This window comes from Rhineura floridana, chromosome 8 (assembly GCF_030035675.1).
Source record: "Rhineura floridana isolate rRhiFlo1 chromosome 8, rRhiFlo1.hap2, whole genome shotgun sequence".
Taxonomy (NCBI): domain Eukaryota; kingdom Metazoa; phylum Chordata; class Lepidosauria; order Squamata; family Rhineuridae; genus Rhineura; species Rhineura floridana.
Window position 1 is genome coordinate 53,485,253 of NC_084487.1, and position 22,167 is coordinate 53,507,419.

Below are 22,167 nucleotides of genomic sequence, written 5' to 3' on the forward strand. Positions count from 1 at the left end.
ACCCATGGGTTCTATGCTACTTTACTCCTTAAAATAGCACGTCAGAGTTGCTAAGCTGAGGAAAAGGCACCTGCCCTAAAGATCAGCTCTACTGCTGTCATGTAAGTACAAAAATAAATGTACTTTATTCCACATTTATTAAAACAATTTATAGAGTTGCTGTTTTTGCTATCATTTGGATTAATCCAATACAGAAACTAAATAACAAACTGCAGTAATTATGTTAGGGATAGCCAACGTGGTGCCCACCCCAATGCCCATCATCTCTGACCACTTGCCATACCAGCTGGGGAAGCTGAGTGTTTTGAGTCCATCAACTTCTGGATGTCACCTCATTGGCTACCTGTGCATGAAGACATACGCCTATAGCAAAGACGTCCGCTAGTTTTTCTTTGCTATTTGGAAAAACTGGTAATATACACTGAATACAAGCTAAATACACAGTATACACATTAATGAAATGCCAACTCAGAATATGTGCTTATTTTGAGGGAAAGGGTCTAGATCAAACAATATGTCAGGCATCCAAATATTGGGCTTTTTTAAAAAGAAGTTGATCAGATAGGCAAGCTACTATTTCTTTCTAGAACTATGTTGCTTTTTCTGTCTTAGAGATCAGGGGATGAGTCTCTTGACATGTGACAACAGATGCTTTTCTGAATAAATGAGAATTTATTAAATTAATTACTCTTAAAGTACTCCTTACAGAAAGTCAGACTCGATTTAAAACCAAATGCTGCAAAACTAGAGGGTTTTTTGTGCACGTGTATATTGCCACATAGCCGATTTGATTAAGGGTGTATACCTCCCAGTAGGAACCCAGGGCATGGAAAAATCTTCCCCTTGCCTCTGGGAAAAAGCCTGAACCCCCCCCCCCCATTTATCTTGCCAAGGGGCAACTGCGATGTATTAGCTCTCCCTCTCAATTTTGTATCATATGCAAATTTGACAAGCATTCCCTGCACCTCCTCATCCAAGTCATCAATAAAAATGTTGAAGAGCACTGGGTCTTGTAGTACCCAGCACGTTACCTCAAAAACAAAGTCCAGAGGGTCACATCACTCGAAAATGCTTGGAAGGTGTTTAAAAACACTATATTAGAAGCTCAACTGGAGTGCATACCGCAGATCAGAAAAGGTACTGCCAGGGCCAAGAAGATGCCAGCATGGTTAACAAGCAAAGTCAAGGAAGCTCTTAGAGGCAAAAAGTCTTCCTTCAAAAAATGGAAGTCTTGTCCAAATGAAGAAAATAAAAAAGAACACAAACTCTGGCAAAAGAAATGCAAGAAGACAATAAGGGATGCTAAAAAAGAATTTGAGGAGCACATTGCTAAGAACATAAAAACCAACAACAAAAAATTCTATAAATACATTCAAAGCAGGAGACCATCTAGGGAGACAATTGGACCATTGGATGATAAGGGAGTCAAAGGTGTACTAAAGAATGATAAGGAGATTGCAGAGAAGCTAAATGAATTCTTTGCATCTGTCTTCACAGTGGAAGATATAGGGCAGATCCCTGAACCTGAACTAACATTTGCAGGAAGGGATTCTGAGGAACTGAGACAAATAGTGGTAACGAGAGAGGAAGTTCTAAGCTTAATGGACAATATAAAAACTGACAAATCACCGGGCCCGGATGGCATCCACCCGAGAGTTCTCAAAGAACTCAAAGGTGAAATTGCTGATCTGCTAACTAAAATATGTAACTTGTCCCTCGGGTCCTCCTCCGTGCCTGAGGACTGGAAAGTGGCAAATGTAATGCCAATCTTCAAAAAGGGATCCAGAGGGGATCCCGGAAATTACAGGCCAGTTAGCTTAACTTCTGTCCCTGGAAAACTGGTAGAAAATATTATTAAAGCTAGATTAACTAAGCACATAGAAGAACAAGCCTTGCTGAAGCAGAGCCAGCATGGCTTCTGCAAGGGAAAGTCCTGTCTCAGTAACCTATTAGAATTCTTTGAGAGTGTCAACAAGCATATAGATAGAGGTGATCCAGTGGACATAGTGTACTTGGACTTTCAAAAAGCGTTTGACAAGGTACCTCACCAAAGGCTTCTGAGGAAGCTTAGCAGTCATGGAATAAGAGGAGAGGTCCTCTTGTGGATAAGAAATTGGTTAAGAAGCAGAAAGCAGAGAGTAGGAATAAACGGACAGTTCTCCCAATGGAGGGCTGTAGAAAGTGGAGTCCCTCAAGGATCGGTATTGGGACCTGTACTTTTCAACTTGTTCATTAATGACCTAGAATTAGGAGTGAGCAGTGAAGTGGCCAAGTTTGCTGATGACACTAAATTGTTCAGGGTTGTTAAAACAAAAAGGGATTGCGAAGAGCTCCAAAAAGACCTCTCCAAACTGAGTGAATGGGCAGAAAAATGGCAAATGCAATTCAATATAAACAAGTGTAAAATTATGCATATTGGAGCAAAAAATCTGAATTTCACATATATGCTCATGGGGTCTGAACTGGCAGTGACCGACCAGGAGAGAGACCTCGGGGTTGTAGTGGACAGCACGATGAAAATGTCGACCCAGTGTGCGGCAGCTGTGAAAAAGGCAAATTCCATGCTAGCGATAATTAGGAAAGGTATTGAAAATAAAACAGCCGATATCATAATGCCGTTGTATAAATCTATGGTGCGGCCGCATTTGGAATACTGCGTATAGTTCTGGTCGCCTCATCTCAAAAAGGATATTATAGAGTTGGAAAAGGTTCAGAAGAGGGCAACCAGAATGATCAAGGGGATGGAGCGACTCCCTTACGAGGAAAGGTTGCAGCATTTGGGGCTTTTTAGTTTAGAGAAAAGGCGGGTCAGAGGAGACATGATAGAAGTGTATAAAATTATGCATGGCATTGAGAAAGTGGATAGAGAAAAGTTCTTCTCCCTCTCTCATAATACTAGAACTCGTGGACATTCAAAGAAGCTGAATGTTGGAAGATTCAGGACAGACAAAAGGAAGTACTTCTTTACTCAGCGCATAGTTAAATTATGGAATTTGCTCCCACAAGATGCAGTAATGGCCACCAGCTTGGACGGCTTTAAAAGAAGATTAGACAAATTCATGGAGGACAGGGCTATCAATGGCTACTAGCCATGATGGCTGTGCTCTGCCACCCTAGTCAGAGGCAGCATGCTTCTGAAAACCAGTTGCCGGAAGCCTCAGGAGGGGAGAGTGTTCTTGCACTCGGGTCCTGCTTGCGGGCTTCCCCCAGGCACCTGGTTGGCCACTGTGAGAACAGGATGCTGGACTAGATGGGCCACTGGCCTGATCCAGCAGGCTCTTCTTATGTTCTTATGTTCTTATGATAAGCACTCTTTGAGGACAATTCTGTAGCCTACTTTGGATTCACCTGATTAATATTATTAATATATTATAATATATAAATATTAATATTTAGCACCAAAGTGGCTTATCTTGGTTCAGATGGAGTCCCTGCTGTCATTATTTGTGTCTGTGTTGGAACTGCTTTGTAAGGGGTTTTTAAAGCTTCCCCCCCCCCAAGATGTTTTGTTTTAATATATTTTAAAGTCTGTTTTTAACACGTTTTTAGTGTTTTTGTTTGCTGCCCTGGGCTCCTTCTGGGAGGAAGGATATAAATTTAATAAACAAAAACAAACAAACAATACCAATCCACACCTACTTGGAAGTAAAGCTCACTGAACTTAAATGGCCCTTACTTCTGAGTAGACATGACTAGAATAAGCTGTACTTTATTTTACTGTAGAGGTATAAATGATTGCAAGTTATTCACTTACGACATAATTCTAATCATGTTTACTCAGAAACAAGTTCCTCCAAGTCCACTGAATTCTCTCTAGTGTTTTTAGGATTGCAGCCTTAATTCTTTTAGACTTTCGTACAAATCAGCTGTACCATTTGTATATGAAATAGATTATGGGATGAGAGAACATCCTTAAATATTCTTAAGCATTTTCTGGTTGATATACAGAACCTATGCAGGATAGAAATTTTAGCGTACAGTAGTAAAGAGCATAATAATAATAATAATAATAATAATAATAATAATAATTTAATTTGTGTGTCGCCTATCTGGCCTATGGCCACTCTAGGCGACGTACAATTCAATTGCAAAATGCATCACAATAAAATACAAATAAAATACAATATAACAGTAAAATAGTAACAGTTCAGAGTAATAGGCAATTTGTGCTAAAAATTAACCCTCCCCGGAAGTCCCAAAGGCCTGTCTGAAGAGCCAGGTCTTCAAGGCTTTGCGGAATACGTTCAGGGAAGGGGCATGCCGAAGATCGTATGGGAGGGAGTTCCAGAGAGTGGGGGCCGCCACTGAAAATGCCCTCTCTCTAGTCCCCACCAACCTAGCTGTTTTAGTTGGTGGGACTGAGAGAAGGTCCTGAGTGGCTGATCTTGTCGGGCGGCATAATTGGTGGCGCTGGAGGCGCTCCATCAGGTAAACTGGTCCGAAACCGTATAGGGATTTAAAGGTTAATACCAACACCTTGAATTGAGCCCGGAAAATCATGGACAAGCCAGGGACATATAATTACAGAGATGGGGTATTATCCCTTGGAATAAACACAGAAAAATGTAAGCACCCACAGAAATAAGATATTTGGATTCTAACACTGACAGTGTGGGATAAAACACAAGGTAGCAGAAGGAGGCTCTCTCTCTCATACTGAAATCTACAGATACTTGAGAAATGTGGTGATATTTAATTAATGGAAGCAAAAACAGCTATAGCTCACAACTGAAAGAAATCAATTCTACTCTCCAACTTGGGAATGGTTTTACAAAACTGGCAATACACCTAAACTGACATATCACATCACAGCTCAGGTTGGGCTTGCTATGTAAAACAAATCTGTACAGAAATCTATATCATTCATAATGTATTTGGAATAACAAGTTTCAAAACATTATACCATATGTTCTTTTTTAATTGAAAATATTTGTTACTATAAATAAGGCTTGAGTTTTTCTGTAAATAATAATAATAAATAAAATTTTATTTGTTAGTCGCCCATCTGTCTGAATTAACAGACACTCTGGGTGACGCACAACAATGTAAAATACAATATAAAACATATACAATCACCAATCACAATATTAACATCAATTCATCTAAAACCATCCTTCAATTAATACAGTATAAAAACCTAACCTGCCCCAGAAATCCCATAGGCCTGCCTGAATAGCCAGGTCTTTAAGGCTCGGCGAAAAGCCATCAGGGAGGAGGCATGTCGGAGGTCAAACGGAAGCAAGTTCCAGAGGGTGGGGGCCACGATCGAAAACGCCCTTTCTTTGGTCCGCACCAGCCTAGCTGTTTTCACCGGTGGGACCGAGAGAAGGTCTTGTGAGGCTGATCTTGTTTGGCGGCATATTTGGTGATACTGGAGGCATTCCTTCAGATAAACTGGGCCAAAACCGTATAGGGTTTTAAAGGTTAGTACCAACACCTTGAATTGGGCCCGGTATACAACTGGCAACCAGTGTAGCTCTATCAACACTGGGGTGACATGATCCCTGTGACGGCTCTGCTTTATCAAGCGTGCCGCCGCATTCCGTACCAGCTGCAGTTTCCAGACCGTCTTCAAGGGTAACCCCACGTAGAGCGCATTACAGTAGTCTAGTCGAGAGGAGACCAGGGCATGTATCACCCATGGGAGCAGATGAATAGGAAGGTAGGGTCGCAGCCTCTGTACTAGATGTAATTGGTACCAAGCTGCCCGGCTCACTGCCGCAACCTGAGCCTCCATAGACAGCTGGGAGTCCAAAATGACCCCTAGGCTGTGGACCTGGTCCTTTAGGGGTAATCTCACCCCATTAAGTACCAAGTCGAAATTTCCCAACCTTCTCTTGTCCCCCACTAGCAACACCTCGGTCTTGTCGGGATTAAGCTTCAGCATGTTCTCTCCCATCCATCCACTTACGGACTCCAGGCAATTGGACAAGGTATCCACAGCCAACTCTGGTGAAGATTTAAATGAGAGATAGAGCTGCGTGTCATCCGCATATTGGTGACACTGCAGCCCAAAACTCCTGATGATGGCTCCCAGCGGTTTCATATAGATGTTGAATAGCATGGGGGAGAGGATAGAACCCTGTGGCACACCACAATTAAGAGGCCAAGGGTCTGAAACCTCATCCCCCAATGCCACCCGTTGATATCTGCTGGAGAGATAGGAACGGAACCACTGTAAAACAGTGCCTCCTATTCCCAATCCCTCCAGGCGATTTAAAAGGATGCCGTGGTCAACGGTATCGAAAGCCGCTGAGAGATCCAGGAGGACGAGGAATGTATATTCACCCCTATCCAATGCCCTCCTCATATCATCCACCAGAGCGACCAAGGCTGTTTCAGTTCCATGTCCAGTCCTGAAGCCCGATTGGAAAGGATCTAAATAATCTGCTTCCTCCAAGTGTGTCTGTAACTGTTTAGCCACCACTCGCTCAATCACCTTGCCCAAGAATGGTAAATTAGAGACCGGGCGAAAGTTGTTTAACTCTTGGGGATCCAAGGAGGGCTTTTATCACTGCCTCCTTGAGGGCTGATGGCATTACGCCCTCCTCCAAGGACGCATTTACCATTGCCTTGATCCCCTTGCCCAGTCTCTCTTTACAGCTCATAACGAGCCATGAAGGGCAAGGATCAAACAAGCAAGTGGTTGGTTTCACAGTAGAGAACACCTTGTCCACTTCATCAGAGAGAAGAGGTCGAAACCGATCCCAGCAGACCAGAATGCTACTGGCCGCCTCTGGACCATTACCTGTAACCACGACGTGCGGCATCTTGCCCTTTAGGTGATCGATTTTATCTGCAAAGTGTTTTGCAAATGTGTCACAGGAGGCTTTTGAATGTTCCATAGGGTCCTGAGCAACTGGACCGACCAGGCTTTGGACCACTTGGAACAACCTCCTGGGACAACACTCTGCCGACGCAATAGAGGCAGCAAAGAATTGCCTCTTTGCTGCCTTTGTTGCCCGCTGGTAGGCTGCTATTGCCGCTCTAACCAGTGTCTGGTTGTCTTCAGCGTGAGATTTCCACCGTCGGTGTTCTAGTCGTCTCACCTCCTGTCTCAGACCGCGTAACCGTGGTGTATACCAGGGTGCAGTCTGAGTTCTATTCAGGGGGAGAGGACGCTTCGGTGCCACCCGGTCTATTGCCCTAGTGATCTCCCTATTCTACTCCATCACCAGGGTTTCGACCGGGTGTCCTTCAGTTAGCTCCAAATCACCCAGCGCGTTCAGGAATCCTTTAGGTTCCATCAGGCGTCTGGGGCGGACCATCCTAATAGGTCCTTGTCCCCTGCGGAGGGTATGCGGCAGTGAGAGATCCATATTCACCAGGTAGTGATCTGACCATGACACAGGGCTAGAAGAAACAGCCCCCATTTTCAGAACACTTCCCTCCTCTACCGAGACAAACACAAGGTCAATAGTATGACCGGCTACATGGGTGGGACCCATATTACTTAGGTGCAGTTCCCACGAAGTCATGGTTTCAATGAAATCCCGAGGGGCTCCAGTGAGAGCAGCCTTGGCATGCACGTTGAAATCCCCCAAGACCAATAAGTTCGGGGTAAACAGCCGCACAGCCGAGACCACCTCGAGCACCTCGGTCAGGGAGTCTGCTGTGCAGCGGGGTGGGCGGTACACAAGCAGAATCCCTAAACTGCCCTTTGGTCCCAACCTCCAGTACATACAATCAACAAACTTGGTCTCATGAAGAGGGGCTCTGGTGAAAACCAAGGAGTCCCGATAAATAACTGCCACCCCCCCCTCCCCGCCTACCAATCCTCGGCTGCTGTGCGTATTGGAAACCCGCTGGGCACATGGCCTCAAGTATGTATCTTTGTGAATGCATCTGTATGTTTTACATAAGACTTTTTAAAAAATTAGTAACATGATGTCACTTCTGAAGCTTACTTTTAGGTTATTCTAATTAACACTTATTTAGCAAGCTTGTTTTTATAATATTGTCATTTTTATAATATTGTCATTTTTATAATATTTGATCAGTAGCAGTATTTTAAGACTAGGCATCTATAATAGCCAATATTTATTCTCAAAATAAACAGCTAGTTCTAGTTTCCCAGAGATCTATTGCTTGTTTGAACACTCCAGCCCAAATACAGTTAGTAAATAGACGTGCAATCCTAAATAAGTATCTGCTCAGAAGTAAGCTGCCACTGAGTTTAATGGGAGTTACTAAGTTAAATGTGCATAGGACTGCAGCTTGCAACATTATTTCAAAGATCTGGAAGATGACCAGCAATGTTAACATTTCTGAAATTATTTGTCAAAATCTAAAAAGTAGTGAGCGATTATGGGCCTTCAACACTGCTTTCTAGAAAAAAAATTATCAAACCTTTTTCTTCTACATAGCACAGATACCTGGGAACATGTGCAAAGGTATTTCCAAGTGTTCAGTCAGAAACATTCATATCCATTCATTTGCAGGCAGTAACTCTTTCTGTGAACAAATCTGACCACCAACTAGAATTGGCTCCTACTAGGAAAATACATTGCCAGCAATGAAAGAAGCAACCGTAATCAATTATGGTAGTTAGTTGGTGATATAAGGGTCACATAGTGCACTAAATATACATTGATAATCAGGGGTGTAGTGATCCATGATCTCAGGGAGTCTTAGACCCTTTACCTTTTGGGGAGCAGGGTCCCTATGTCTCCAGCATCCTATGAACATGAAATGTGCAATGTGTCAGCCACCTAGAAGAGTCTTCTAACATGCTTCCTGACTGCAGCCAATCAGAGTAAAAGGAGGTGAGTCAGTCACTGAGAAGGCTCTTCTCAATTGCTAACACTCTCTCCTTTCATGCTTATTGGCTCCTACGGGCGTTTGTTGTTGTGAGAGAAGGCATTAACAAGGATCTCATTCTTAACTCAGCAGCCAAAAAAAATTAAAAGGATGGGAGAGGGTGTAGCTGCAACTATCATGAAGGGACCCTGCACTTCTGAATCTGCCACTACACTATTGTTGACAATAATGAACCCAAAAGGGGAGAGATTTCTCTCCTCCCCTTAAAATGTACCACTCCTTTTTGATAACGGGGAGAGGAAGAGAGTGAAGCTTTTTCAGTGATCTCTTCCTACAGAACTAATGGAGACAATGGTTACCCCTCCTACCATTTTCAGGAAGCTCTGACCCACCCCATCACCTATTATCTGGCATCTGGTGACACCGGTGCCCCTTTTGGAGCTTCTTTGCAGCTCTGATCAACTGCTGCTTTGGCACCTTTTTTTCTTTAAAATAGCCCTTCTTACAAGTAACAGTGATGTTGTCATTCAATGAGATCTTGTTAGATGACAAGAGGGCAAATGAAGTCAGTTCAAGGTGAGGGCACTGCCCTTCCTCTGAACAAGCTTTTTTTGCCTCACATAGCTGTATGACATCTCTATTAGGAAAAAAACCATTTTCAAAACAAAAAATAGTGCTGAAACTGGTTACCAAAAGTAGTTAACCCAGCATGAAAAGAGAATTCTAGCAGAGGCATTCAAAAACATTTTGGGGGCTCCCAAACAACCCCTCTTCACAACAAAAAGAACTAGCCTGAAAAATTAGACTGCTATCATTCCAATTATTTTAAGTTTCCCACCTTTCTAAAATCTGCCCTTTGTCAAATGCATTACGGAAACAGTCGACAACCATTATTCTATTTAGCATAATATAGCACTTTACAATTTTGCTTAAGAGTCAGGAAAAAGCCTGTTTTCCATACAGTACTAAATATTTTAATTGCCTATATCACCTTAAAAATAAGCTAATGATAACCAGTGTAAATACAACACCTAAGTCAACTTTTTAAGAGGAACATTCTAATTTTTATAAAAGAATGATAAAAAATTGGTTTAAAAATAACACTGCTATCATGATACCTGATTATATTCAGCAATTCTTCTTTGTTTGACTGTTACTGAAGTCTTTGTCTTGCCCTTCAGTGGTTCTCGCTTCTCAAGCTTGAACTCTGTTTTAGGATCTGTGAACAAATGTTATCTATTATTTTTTGTGGCTGAAAATTGCAGAATTACGTGAAAGCCATTGCTACTAATGTTTTCTTTTTTAAAAAAAATACTCAAATATTTCCAAAACACTACAAATTATGCTAAGGGCTGAAGTGTGACCACAGTTGTTACAATTAGGGCATGAATTACCAGGTAAAACCTGTTTCAGTCTGGAATTGTTCTTTTTTTTTAATCCATTAAATTGAAGCATTTTAGGCAGCAATCTGAACACTTCTAACCTCCCCCTCATCCCCAATTTTGTGCAGGCTTGCTACTTGAAATCTGAAGTATTTGCAAACCTACTCAGAAGTATTTCAAAGCAATATTTGAAGTTCCATGCTATAAATTTAATTTAATTTAATTTAAAAAATTAAAATGCTACTGCACTGAGGCATTGTAATACGTTTTACATTTTAAAACTGGTTTTGGGAAACTACTTTTATAGATTTATCTTCTGTTATCTAATCTATTTACAGTAAGCATTTCTTTAGTGTTTACATGGTTGTATTTTTAGATTTTGTAAGCCACCTCAAACATGGTGTGAAGAAGATGCATAGGAAGCTATATAGAAATAAAAATAAAGACACAATATGATTACCATGGCAATGCATCTGCATTCGGCGCCAGGTAAAGACCTTTTCATGCTCCCAGGCATTTTAATTTTCTTAACCATTTTAATCTTTTAATCCGTATTTTTTAATTTTTGTCGTATTGTGTTTTTGTAGTGTTTTTTTGTTGTTTGTTTGTATATGTTTTTATGATTTTTATTATGATATATTGTATTTTATCTTGTTTGTTCACCGCCCTGAGAGCTATTCTGCTAAGGGCGGTATATAAATTGAAATAATAAATAAATAAAATAAATAAATAAAAAGACTTCCAAAAACTGTGTTCAGATTTCTTCTAAGCAGCATTACCAAGTCATTATTCTGTTGCGCTAACTCCTTACCCAAAATTGGTATGCCATGCCACTAAGCAGCTGATGAGTTCAGTTCAAATATGAAGTTACTTTAGTTTGATGTGAATACAAGTTAGAAAAGGCATAAGAAATAATAGGTGGCCACAGAAAATTCATTTCCATCTTTTTTTGTCTATTTTTTCCTATTAGCTCTAAAACCTAATACTATCTATCTAATGGAAAGAGGAGGTACAGTTGATTTTGAGAAGTCTGATGGTATAGGTACCAACCCACTAAAACAACCCTTTGATTGAGCTGCAGAGTCTTCTAGATTATTGTTCCAGTAGCTCACAGTGCAAGAATCTTAAGACTATTATAATAGAAGAAATATTGCAGCTTCAGTAAATCATTGTTTTTTAAAAGCAGACAACCATAAGATATTGTCTCTGTTGCACCAATAATGCCTAATGCCAGATGTTCAGAAGGCTAACAAATATTCTCTTATTTTTGTGAAGGGGCTTGCTCCTAAAATTTAAAAGTTTCGCTTATTCAATCTAAGTTTTGCTATATATGCGACTAAAAGCATAATGAGAAAAACTTTTTCATATGAATTTTGGTTTAACTGCCTATTTAAATTTTTTAAAACAGAAATAATCATTTTCTGTAAAAGGAAGAATTGTTAACATATTTAAAGATTCTTTTCCATTACTGGTTTCTATGCATAATTTAAAAATTATTCAAATCCTATCAACTTCTAGTTTATTAAGTGAACTGGGCTGAAATCCTAAATACATTTCTGGGAGTAAGACCTAACCAACACAGTGAGACATACTTTTGAATAAACATGTATCAGATTATGCTGCTCATGTCTTAATTGCAAGAGTTCTCATATAACAATCATAAGATTAAGTTGAGAATGTGGATACCATTCTTCAGAAGGAAAACATGAAGTTACCTAGAATTAGCACACATATGTCATGACCATGTAGGAAAAAATGCTTGTGCAAGCTCTCATACAAAGTACTCTGAACAGATTATATTCTCATGTTATTCCTCTTGCTACCCCCAATTTTACAAAATCAAGGATGAGTCTCAGGCATAGCAGACAAACGTGAGTGAAAGCAGGCTAAAAAGAGGGGGGACTCGCCCGGTCTCCTCAGCCAGAAAAGGCACGAGCGAGATGTCTCACGGGGTGCGGCTGATCCGCACCAACACCAGCAGCGGGAGCGCCTCGACGCCCTCCTCCTTCGCACAGTCTTCTGCCTTCGGGCCGGACTCTGGGTTGCTGGATAGAGGCTACACAGGCTCTTACTCAGCCATGCTGAAAGTGGCCCAAATGTTATTACTGCTGATTGGATTCATCTGCATAAGATCTTCACGGTGGGTAGATCACAGTACATACACCTACTTCAAAATTATCTCCATGTATGACTCAGTTATGATTCTAATTTTCTACATTGTCTACATCTTCAGAATTTACTGAATGCTGGCCTGCATCAACTGGCCACTTGCAGTCCTTTCTTGGGAACTTCTGAATTGGCAGGATTCCCATGACTCCAGACTGCACCAGGGCCTTTGAAATGTGATGGACTCTGCAATCTGCATTTGTAGCTAGAGCGGATGCATGTGTGTTGGCTGCCATGGTGATCCAATTTAGCTATCAGTTTGTAATATGATTTATGCTACACCAACAAAAATTGTTGATTTTTGTCTTATTTGAATGTATTGTTTGCTTTTGTACACTTGCTTCTCTCCGTACTCCCAGCGCTTTGTATTTTCATATTTTGAATGTTCATTGTGAGCCACTTTGGGCACAGTATGCTTTAGAAAGGTGGCATATAAATAAACTCAATCAATCAGTTTCCTTTCCTCTCTTACCCATGTCCCCACACCACTTATAGAATGCAATACCCAGCTCAAGTTCCTGAATTAATGTGAATATGAGATCTCAAATTTGGCATTATTTTCTGCACGTGGTAAGACAAACAGCAACAGATGGGAAGCATGCAAGTCCAGGCCCTGCTTCCAATCTTACTGTATACAGAGCTAAGCAAAAGTAAAGTCTTAACGTCTGTTGTTAGCTATTCACTTTTCTTAAGATTTATTTCTACCTTCTTCGTTGTCACTGTATTGATCAGAGTCATTGTTTCCATTCTGCTTGTTGTTCTCTGCAGATGAAGAAACTGTTGGTGTAGGTATGAAAGAACTTAAGTCTTGGCCCTGTTCTTTCAATTTCAGTAGTTTCTTCTCATAGAGCTTCCTTGTAGTAGCTACAGCAGAACAGGAAAATTGGTTATATCAGAACAAACAAGAAGTTCAAGCTATTATATGCAAGTCAACAGCAAATTCCACTGTTCTACTGTGTTCAGTGTATCACCAAAGACAGTGGACTGCAAATGCCTAAGCAACGTTTTGAGGCTTACATTTTTCAATAGTTCTCAGTTAAGGAACCTCCCAGCAGCAAAGGCAAAATCTGGCTGAAACTAAGTGGAGAAGAAACTCCAGTATCTGTAAAGTAATATCTTGTTTTTAAGGGAGCCAACGGAAGAAAATAATTAAAACCTGGAGAACCTTTAATTTGACAAAATGCAGGAAACTTTGGCGGATAGCCAAAGCAAACACAAAACAAAATGGGAAAACCTAAATTAACAGAAAGTAAACGAGGCTACATTCTTACTGAAAGTTTTATGTACAAGACTGCTTCTCGAATGACAGATAGGACTGAGGAAGCTAGGACTGATTTCAAGAAAAGAAGCACATTTATGGAGTTGAAAGAAAACTCTGGGAAGAGAAAAAAACCAAGGGCATGCAAAAACGTTGCTGGGCCTCTTAGGGCCAAACAATGAGTTACAATAAATACACCTTTAAAAGTATGCTGAAGTTGGCCACTTTTCTTTTGACAGAAAAGCAGCCATGCAGGGCCCTAATCTGGAGTGCACATAGCATTAGGACCCTGTGATGATTTCCCATCAACAATCCCTACCTCCAGTGTTATTTGCCCCGAATATGCTCTTTACTGCAAATAGCACCTGAGGTAAATAACAGTAGTGTAGGATTTTCAGTAGGAAACTGTGGTCTCACACAGCTGCTGAAAACAAAGAGTACCCAGCTTAAGCAAACCTTTAAAAAGTATGTTTAATGTTAACATGCAGTCTGGTACTTGGTAGGACAAATATAGTTACAAATGACTGGTAAAACCTACTTTAGCAACAAAAACATAGGGAAGAACAAAAACAACTAAATTAAGACTCTTTGCATATAAGAACAAATAATACTTCTGTACAGTGTAACATCAACAAAGTTGGAATTTGAAGGAGGGGCAAGGCCAGACAAAGCCCACTTCAATACATCTATTCTTAAATATGTCATGTTGTACACAAACAGCCAGTGAGATAACAGCTTAGTTATATTCAGCAAGGTACTAGTAGTGTTTTTTCAAGGCTATATAGCAAATTCTATCTGCAAGTAGACAGAGATCACAGCAACATCTTATGCAAACCTGTTCATTTTCCATAGTAAGCTATGACCCTCCAGATATTGCTAGACTACAACTCTCATCACACCTGACCATGGGACACACTGGCTGGGGCTGATGGGAGTTGGAATCCATCAATGTCTGGAGGGCCACAAGTTTCTCATCCCTGATTTATACAATTCAAGAAAGGAGATTCTGTTTGTATCGTGCCAATTGGCATTATGCAAAACGATTGGAAGTACCAAATTCCTGTTTACTGAGGGTTTGAATAAGTATTATGGACTTATGCACCCTGCCAGCAGCCAAGTTAACAGTGGGCACTGTAGCGCAGATGCAAGGAAATTCTCTTTCTGCCAAGGAAGGTGGGGTTCTGCAATTAAGAACACTGATGAAATGAACATAACCAGGCAAGTTCTTAAAAACAAGCAAACATTATGAGATGCTTCATAATATTAACCTACCCACGATAGGTCCTGGATTCACACCATATCTCAGAAGTTGATCTTTGAGTTCTTCATTACTAAGTTCAGTTATATTGATATCATCCTGCTCTTCTGGCCTCGGTTTGTCTGTTTTCTTTGTTGCTTTCTGTGAAGAGATAGCCAAAGTTTTATTTGTATTGTTGAACTAGATTGAGTGTGTAAATACACCAGTAAATAAACATTTAATAGCATTACATAAGCATGAGAAGCAACACCGACCAGAGCAGCACATAAATTCCATCTCATGTGCTCCTATACGCTGATACACTGGAACAGCACAGGCGATATGGCAACTTTCCTATATTTTTAATCCTATTTAAACTGTGAAAAAATCTGTTACCACCTACTTTCATTCTCTTTCATTACCAAGAACAGTGTGCACCCTTTCAACAAATCTTTATTCAACATTAACTTCTTCTCCTTTTCTGTAGTTTTTAATATTATACTTTATGCATTGCTTGTAACTAGTTAACAATTCCCAGGCCTTCTATGTTGCTTCCTTTTGGCCTATGTTACTAAAGCATGAACTGTGTATGTAAAAGCAAAATCTTCTTGAATTAACCTATTAGACCTATCTCCTCTGTGGTAATTCCTGGACCCAGAAGAGTGCCCCTTGCTGTGCCCCCCAGCTCTGTGGTGGTCTTTGTGCTCGGCCCTGCTGTTTGTCGCAACTGGACTAGAGCCATAAGAAGAAGAGAAGGACCATGAGGCTGTGCTTGAGGAAGGGGAAGGAGAGCATACTCAGCCATGTCTGGGCTGCTTCTTCTTGTGAGAGCAAGTAGGTGCTTGGTCAGAGAGGCCCATGCTTCCCTCATCATGGGCCTGCTGCCCACCAATGGCCAGGAAGCAGAGGGCCTCGCGGGCACGGAATCTGTACCTGGAAAGGGGCGAAGCGGTCTCGCGGGAGAAGAGCTCTTGGATTGACGCCCCTCCCCCTCCCCACGACCCTGAGCCAACTGTGAGGGTAGTTCTCGACCAACATCCTTTCTCGAGTCTCACTTAGCAGAAAAAGAAAAACAGCTGCTGGGCTTTTCTAACGAGGACAGCCATGACGTCCGAGCTACAGACAGCAAGGCCCGGGCTCAGCTGGCAGTGCCCTCCGCGAAGAGCAGCGGCGGCAACGGCGGTGGCGGAGACCAAGATCATCTACCATCTGGACAACCAGGAGAAGCTGTACCTGGTGAAGCTGCTCATCCCGGCTGAGCAGGTGACACTGGGCGACTTCAAGGCACTCCTCAACCGGCCCAACTACAAGTTCTACTTCAAGTCTATGGACGATGATTTCGGGCAAGAATCAGATGGTGTTGGTGAGCAAATCCTTTACAACAGCTGCTCAATGTTTGAGGACTAAAATTCCTGGAGTGGCAGTGCTACATTTTAAGGACAGATTATCTCCAGGCCTGTAAAGAACCTTGTTTTTTAAACAATGTTAATGTTTTGTTGTTTGAATTTCTGTGCACTGTATTCTTTTCTGATGTGTATTTTGTATTTGTGTTTATTTTATTTTTTTGTGAGCCGCCTTGAGGGCCTTTGGCCAAAAGGCGGCATAGAAATAGAATGAATGAATGAATGAATGAATGAATGGCCCTACTAATCCAATTCATCACAATCAAGGAAGACCCTTCTTCAGACACATGACGCCTGGACCTCTTGTGGCGAATGCCCCCCCATGCTGCGTGGATGTAGCCCCCCCACTCACTGAAGGGGAAGGCAACATGGCCCCTGCCACTGAGGCCAAGGTATCAAGAGGAGCATCATCCTGATGCTCCCCCTTGCTTTGAGACAAGACATCCTCCTCCAAGGAAGAGTGATGCTCCGTAGTTACAGCCATTTAATTTTGGGAGGGGTCGGGGCTATGTGGGCACTCCCACCAAGACCCCTTATGTCCTCAGGTGGTTGGGGAAATCGGGGGGAAACTGGTGGCTGCTGGTGTCCTTGCATAAAGCACTCGGTGCCTTCCCACCTCACGCAAGACTGGAAATGGCAGGAAAGTGCCCTTCCCCCACGACTATGGCGACCGCTCCATTGAGAAGATTTGACAGGGCGGGAAACAGCAGAACTTTCCCTCACGACCACCCTGGGCCTACATGGGATGTTCAAAAGCCCACAGCTGCTTGGTCACCTCACCCTGTGAAGTCCCTAGCCGCCATGTGGAGCCATGTCAAGCGGCCGAGTGCTGCCGGCGCCAGGAATAGACGGAGGGGGGCCTAGGATGCTTCCCGGCTACCCCCTCCTTTTTGGCTGCTAAGCCTCTTTGGCGGTAGAGACGGGCTGGTGAGCCCTAATTGCCATGGAGGTGCCTGGGATGGCTCCCGGCTACCTCCCGCCCCTTCAAATCCCGGCATGCTGATACTCACAGCTGCCCTGAGGTAATGCAAGGGGCCTGGGAAGCTTCCTGGCTACCTCCCACTCCAACTTGAGGGAAGAGCAGAGGGCTGGCCAAGCAGAGGCATGCCGCCACCATGAGGCAATGGAGGGGCCTGGGCCTCTCAGTTACCTCCCGCCTCCGAGGGAAGAAAGAAGGGCTGGCGCGATGAGACTCACCGCCACCCTAAGGCCGAGGAGGGGCCTGGGATGCCTCTCAGCTACCTCCCACCTCCGAAGAAGCTGTTGTCCGCCGCTTCTGGCTAGCAACAGAGGGGCCAGGGACAAATCCTGGCTACCTCCTCCCCCTGGAAGAAAGGGGGTCTTCAAGGGGCAACTAAGAGCCCTGGGAGAATTCCCAACTACCGCCCCGGTCAAAGTATCCAAAATGGAAAATGTCCCCCCCCCCCGTCTGACTAATCACTGACGGTCGAGGTGAGGAAGCCAAAAGCTGAGGTAAAAATGACAGAAAAAACACTTCATTCCTGTATCCCTGAAGAGACACAGGAACATACAGGTGAGTCTGTTAACTCACTGGAGGCAGAGTCAAGACTGGCAGTTAGAGGGTGGTTCCCTCCTATTCCGGCTAGCCACCGTCTAACACTTTGTTTCAATTTGACTCTGCCTACAGGAGTTAACCCATTCCTGTATGCTCCACGACTCCACTGTCCAAGAATAGCTGAGGGAAGAGAAGTGAATGAATTTGTGCAAATGCTTGCCTATAATTTTGGAACAACCTCAAGTAATTAGTACAGCCTCTTTGTGGATCCATGGCAGTCTGCAAATCTTCTTGGCAGATGTTACAGACTTTGATCAATCTTTGGCACATTGGGATAAACAAATTTCACCTTGCTGTAGTTCTGGGGGAGGGGTAAAGTACCAACATACCACAAGTACATTTTTTTTCCAGGAAATGCTTCCAGGCATTCCTTCACACACTTGATAACAAATTAGAATGGTTCATTGGCACTTAACCATGAAGATGCCTTCTCTGCTGAACGAAGGGAGCCAATCATTGATGGGTTAATGCCTCTGACTAGCCTAGACAGGAAACTCCTTAAGCAATTTGCATTAGCTCCTTCTCCTCTTTTCCAGGAAACCTCAGTTTCATTTCTGGCCAAGCCTGGGAAGATCCTTAAGCAAAAATTACTGAACCTCATTAACAACTATAACTGACTATAAGGCCTTTGAAGAGTACAAACATGAAATAGAATTAAGTAGAGAAAAACAAAGTTTGAAGTGATATTTGTGAGCAGCTTGCAAGCAGTGTGTGGCCACTGACTGGCTCCCTTTGTCCCCCACTTACCTTCATGGTAAGTACTGTACCAATGAACCATTCTCCTGGTGGAGTCAGGAGCCAGTCACTGATGGGACCTACCAGAGCCTGAATTTGTTGGGTGGGCAAGACTAGAAACTCTCAATAACCTTGAAGAACATTCTGAATGACACACTGGCCAAGGCCACCTTCACAAAGGCAAAAACGTCCAACTTACGACATGTGAAAGTCAAAGCAGAGGCCCAGGTGGCCGTTCTGTACACTGGCATTTGTGGCTAGAGATGCTGATATGGCTGCTGCCCTACTAGAGTTTGCCGTGATGTGGCCTGGAATACAAAGTTGTCGTACCTCATGGGCCAAGCCTTAATCCACCTCGCAAAGGTCACAAATTATGCTCTCTGTCCTGGGGCCTTGGGATGAAATGGAATGAAATGAAATGAAGAGACTGTGTAAAAGTCTGATGCATTTAGTCCATTTTATTAAAGTTTTAGTGCCCACCTGACATCCACATTATGCCAGGCCGGCTCTGCTGTGTGAGCCAACAAAGGACAAAAGGAAGGTAGTGTGAGTTCTTGTGCCCCATGAAATGGAGTGCACCTTAGGAATAAAGGTAGGATCCATCCTAAGAACCTTGGAGTATTTGTGGAAAATACAAAGTCCTTCCACACTGATAGGGCACTGAGCTCCAACACCTTCCTGGCAGAAGTGATAGCCATGAAAAAAGCCACTTTTAAAGTTAGAATGTGTAGGAAGACTGTTCTCAAAGGCAGGGCTGTGGAGTAGGTACGCCAAACCTTCGACTCCGACTCCTCTGTTTTTCTACTGTCCGACTCCAACTCCTTCATAAATGGCAAATGTATATTAACTAGTAATAACAAATTTACTGTAGTAAAATGGTAGCACAAGGCATTTCATCACCACCACGTGAATCATCAGGCTAGATTGATAGAACATAAAATATATTTATTTGATTAAAATTTCTGAACAAGAAATCTTTCCTAAATTCCTACGAAAGTTTTTATTTTGAAGCCAGAGTCGGTATATTTCTACCGACTCCACCCAAAATTGCTTCCGACTCCGACTCCACAACTCCGACTCCACAGCCCTGCTCAAAGGCTCAACTAACAGCTGGGTAAGGGCCTGAAACACTGTCTGTAGCCTCCAGGAGGGGAACATGTAGACCACCGCTGGGGCCAGGAGAATTGTCCCTTTGAAGAATTGCTTCACCAGTAGGTGAGAAACGATGCCCTTGCCATCCTATGTAGGACACACAACTTGTTCCTTGAGTGTGCTGGATTTGAAGCCCTGAGCTAAACCAACTTGAAGGAATTCTACAACCTGTTGGATAGCTGGACTCAGGGCATCTATGTGATTGCAGCAGCACCAGCAAGAGAGTGCCTTCCTAGATGTGGATATTTGATTGCTTGTGAGCTGTCAGGATGGTCTTGGTGATCTGCTGAGAAAGACCCTTCCCAAGTAAGGCTTTCCGCTCAATCTCCAGGTGGCTAGTTTGAGCCATGCTACATCTGGATGGTAAATGGGACTCGGCACAAGGAGGGCTGGAGACAGGGGAAGTGGAAGCAGCAGAGATGTAGCAAGTTTATTTATTTATTATTTGATTTATATCCCGCCCTTCCTCCCAGCAGGAGCCCAGGGCGGCAAACAGAAGCACTAAAAACACTTTAAAACATCATAAAAACAGACCTTAAAATACATTAAAACAAAACGTTAAAAACATTTTAAAAAATCCTTTAAAAACATCTTTAAAAAAGGGTTAAATACATTATTAAAAAAAACATTAACAAGCAATTCTAACACAAACGCAGACTGGGATAGGTCTCAACTTAAAAGCCTTGTTGCAGTTGCAGGATATAGGAAAACTATGGTCTGTGCAGCCATTGGGAGGATATGAGATCATGCCCACCTGCTCTTGCCACACTTGCAGTATTCAGGGATGCCTTCATGAGACAGAAGACTGCCTTGCTGAGAGCCCCTTCCCCTGGATATAGGTGGGAGTGGTTGAGGAAATCAGTCTTTATCTTGAGCTCCCCCCTTCTTGATGTGCTGCACTAATATGGAGGCCAGGTTCTGCTCTGCCTATATCATGAAGCCCTGGGCCTCCTTCTGAAGTGATTTGAGATTTTGTGCCTTCTCCTTTGTTGATGTGGGCCAGAGTTGTGATGTTGCCTGTGGGAACCAAGACATATTTGCATAGCAGTATGTCTGAAAACTGTCGGAGAACCAGGGAGACTCTAGCCAGTTTGTGCTGTGTTTTCAGTTCTGCAGAACCCCACTGCCCAGAAGTCATCTGAAGACAGTGTGCCCTCCAGCCCAAGGGGCTGGCATATGTGATTACTGTGATCCTCTTAGAGAATCGAAATGAAATCTCTGCCATGAGGTGGAGAGCCACCACTGTATGAAGATCTTGACCGATTTGGGAAGGCGAATTTGAAAGTGATGTCTGACCACCATGTTGCCCTGCCAGGAAAAAAAGAGCTACTAAAGGTCCCTAGAGTGGGCCCTGGCCTACAGTACCAGATCTATTAAAGACGGGAGCATTCCCAGCAGCTGAAATAGGGCCATTAAATCTGTGGTGGGAGTGGACAGAATCTGCAAGGTGAGGGACTGGTTTTTGGTGATGCACTGTTGACCAGAGCTCCCAGATGGAGGATCTGTTGAGGAGGATACAGTTGGCTTTTGGCCACACTGATGAGGGATCCATGACTCTCCAGACAGTCCATGGTTTTGGCCAGGTCTGAGATTGCTCTGGAAAGGGATGGAGATCGAATCAGAATGTCATCCAAATATGGGTTGAGATAGATACTCTGGAGATGAATGTGGGCCACAAGGGCAACCATCAATTTCATAAACACTCTGAGAGCCAAACCCAACCCAAATGCTTACCACCCACCTCCCCAAAACTTGAGAAGTCTGGGAAGATTGGTACATGAAAATAGGCTTCTTTTAGATCTACAGAGCCTAGGAAATCTAATGGTTGTAAGGCTTCCAAGATGGAGGCCAAGGTATCCATCCTGAACCTCCTGTAATGAATAGACCTGCCAAGGGAAATGAGGTTTAACATAGCCCTTCACTCTTTTCATTTTTGGGGCACAAGGAACAGATGGGAGTACATCCCTGAACCCACCACTGAGGTGGGTATCTCTTCCACTGCCTGGAACAGAAGCTGCTGGACTGCCCATTGCAGTGCCAAGACCTTCTCCAGAGCACTGGGGTCATGGAAAACACATCCCGGGTGTGGGTGTGTGTGATGTTAGCTCTAACTGCTATTCCTTGTCTATGGTCTGAATCATTCAGACATCTGACAATATCTGCTGCCAGGCTGTCTTGAAGTCCTGTAGTCTGCCCTAGATATTTGTTTTCTTGGTGTCAGAACTGGTTGGAGTGGCAAGGCTGAGACAGTCTCATCTTGGATTGGCATATGCTGTGGGTCTAGTGAACTGTGATCTGTTCCAGAAGGATCTGTATGTGCACAGTTCTTTGTAATGAAATACTCCTTCAGAGGGGCGCAAGGAATTAGAAGTGCACCTATGGGTGCGCTTATCTTTATTATTGGCTAACACTGCCTTGTACTTATCCTTAGTTTCAACTTATTTCTCATTAATGTTGTCTTCTCCAAACAAACTGAGTCCTTTTAAGGGAACTGACAT

The 22,167-nt window shown here is 43.0% G+C and overlaps 1 protein-coding gene across 5 annotated transcripts in view; it reads right to left on the reverse strand.

Moving 5' to 3' along the window:
* The window catches only part of TMPO (thymopoietin), a 47,981-nt gene that overhangs the window by 6,320 nt on the left and 19,494 nt on the right, over nucleotides 1–22,167 (reverse strand). For all 5 annotated transcript variants that reach the window (XM_061639517.1, XM_061639516.1, XM_061639514.1 and 2 more), the window contains exons 2-4: nucleotides 14,839–14,965; nucleotides 13,014–13,172; nucleotides 9,879–9,979 (exon numbers count right to left, since the gene is read on the reverse strand). In XM_061639517.1, coding sequence (XP_061495501.1) covers nucleotides 9,879–9,979; nucleotides 13,014–13,172; nucleotides 14,839–14,965 — 387 coding nt within the window. The remainder of the gene's footprint in view (nucleotides 1–9,878; nucleotides 9,980–13,013; nucleotides 13,173–14,838; nucleotides 14,966–22,167) is intronic.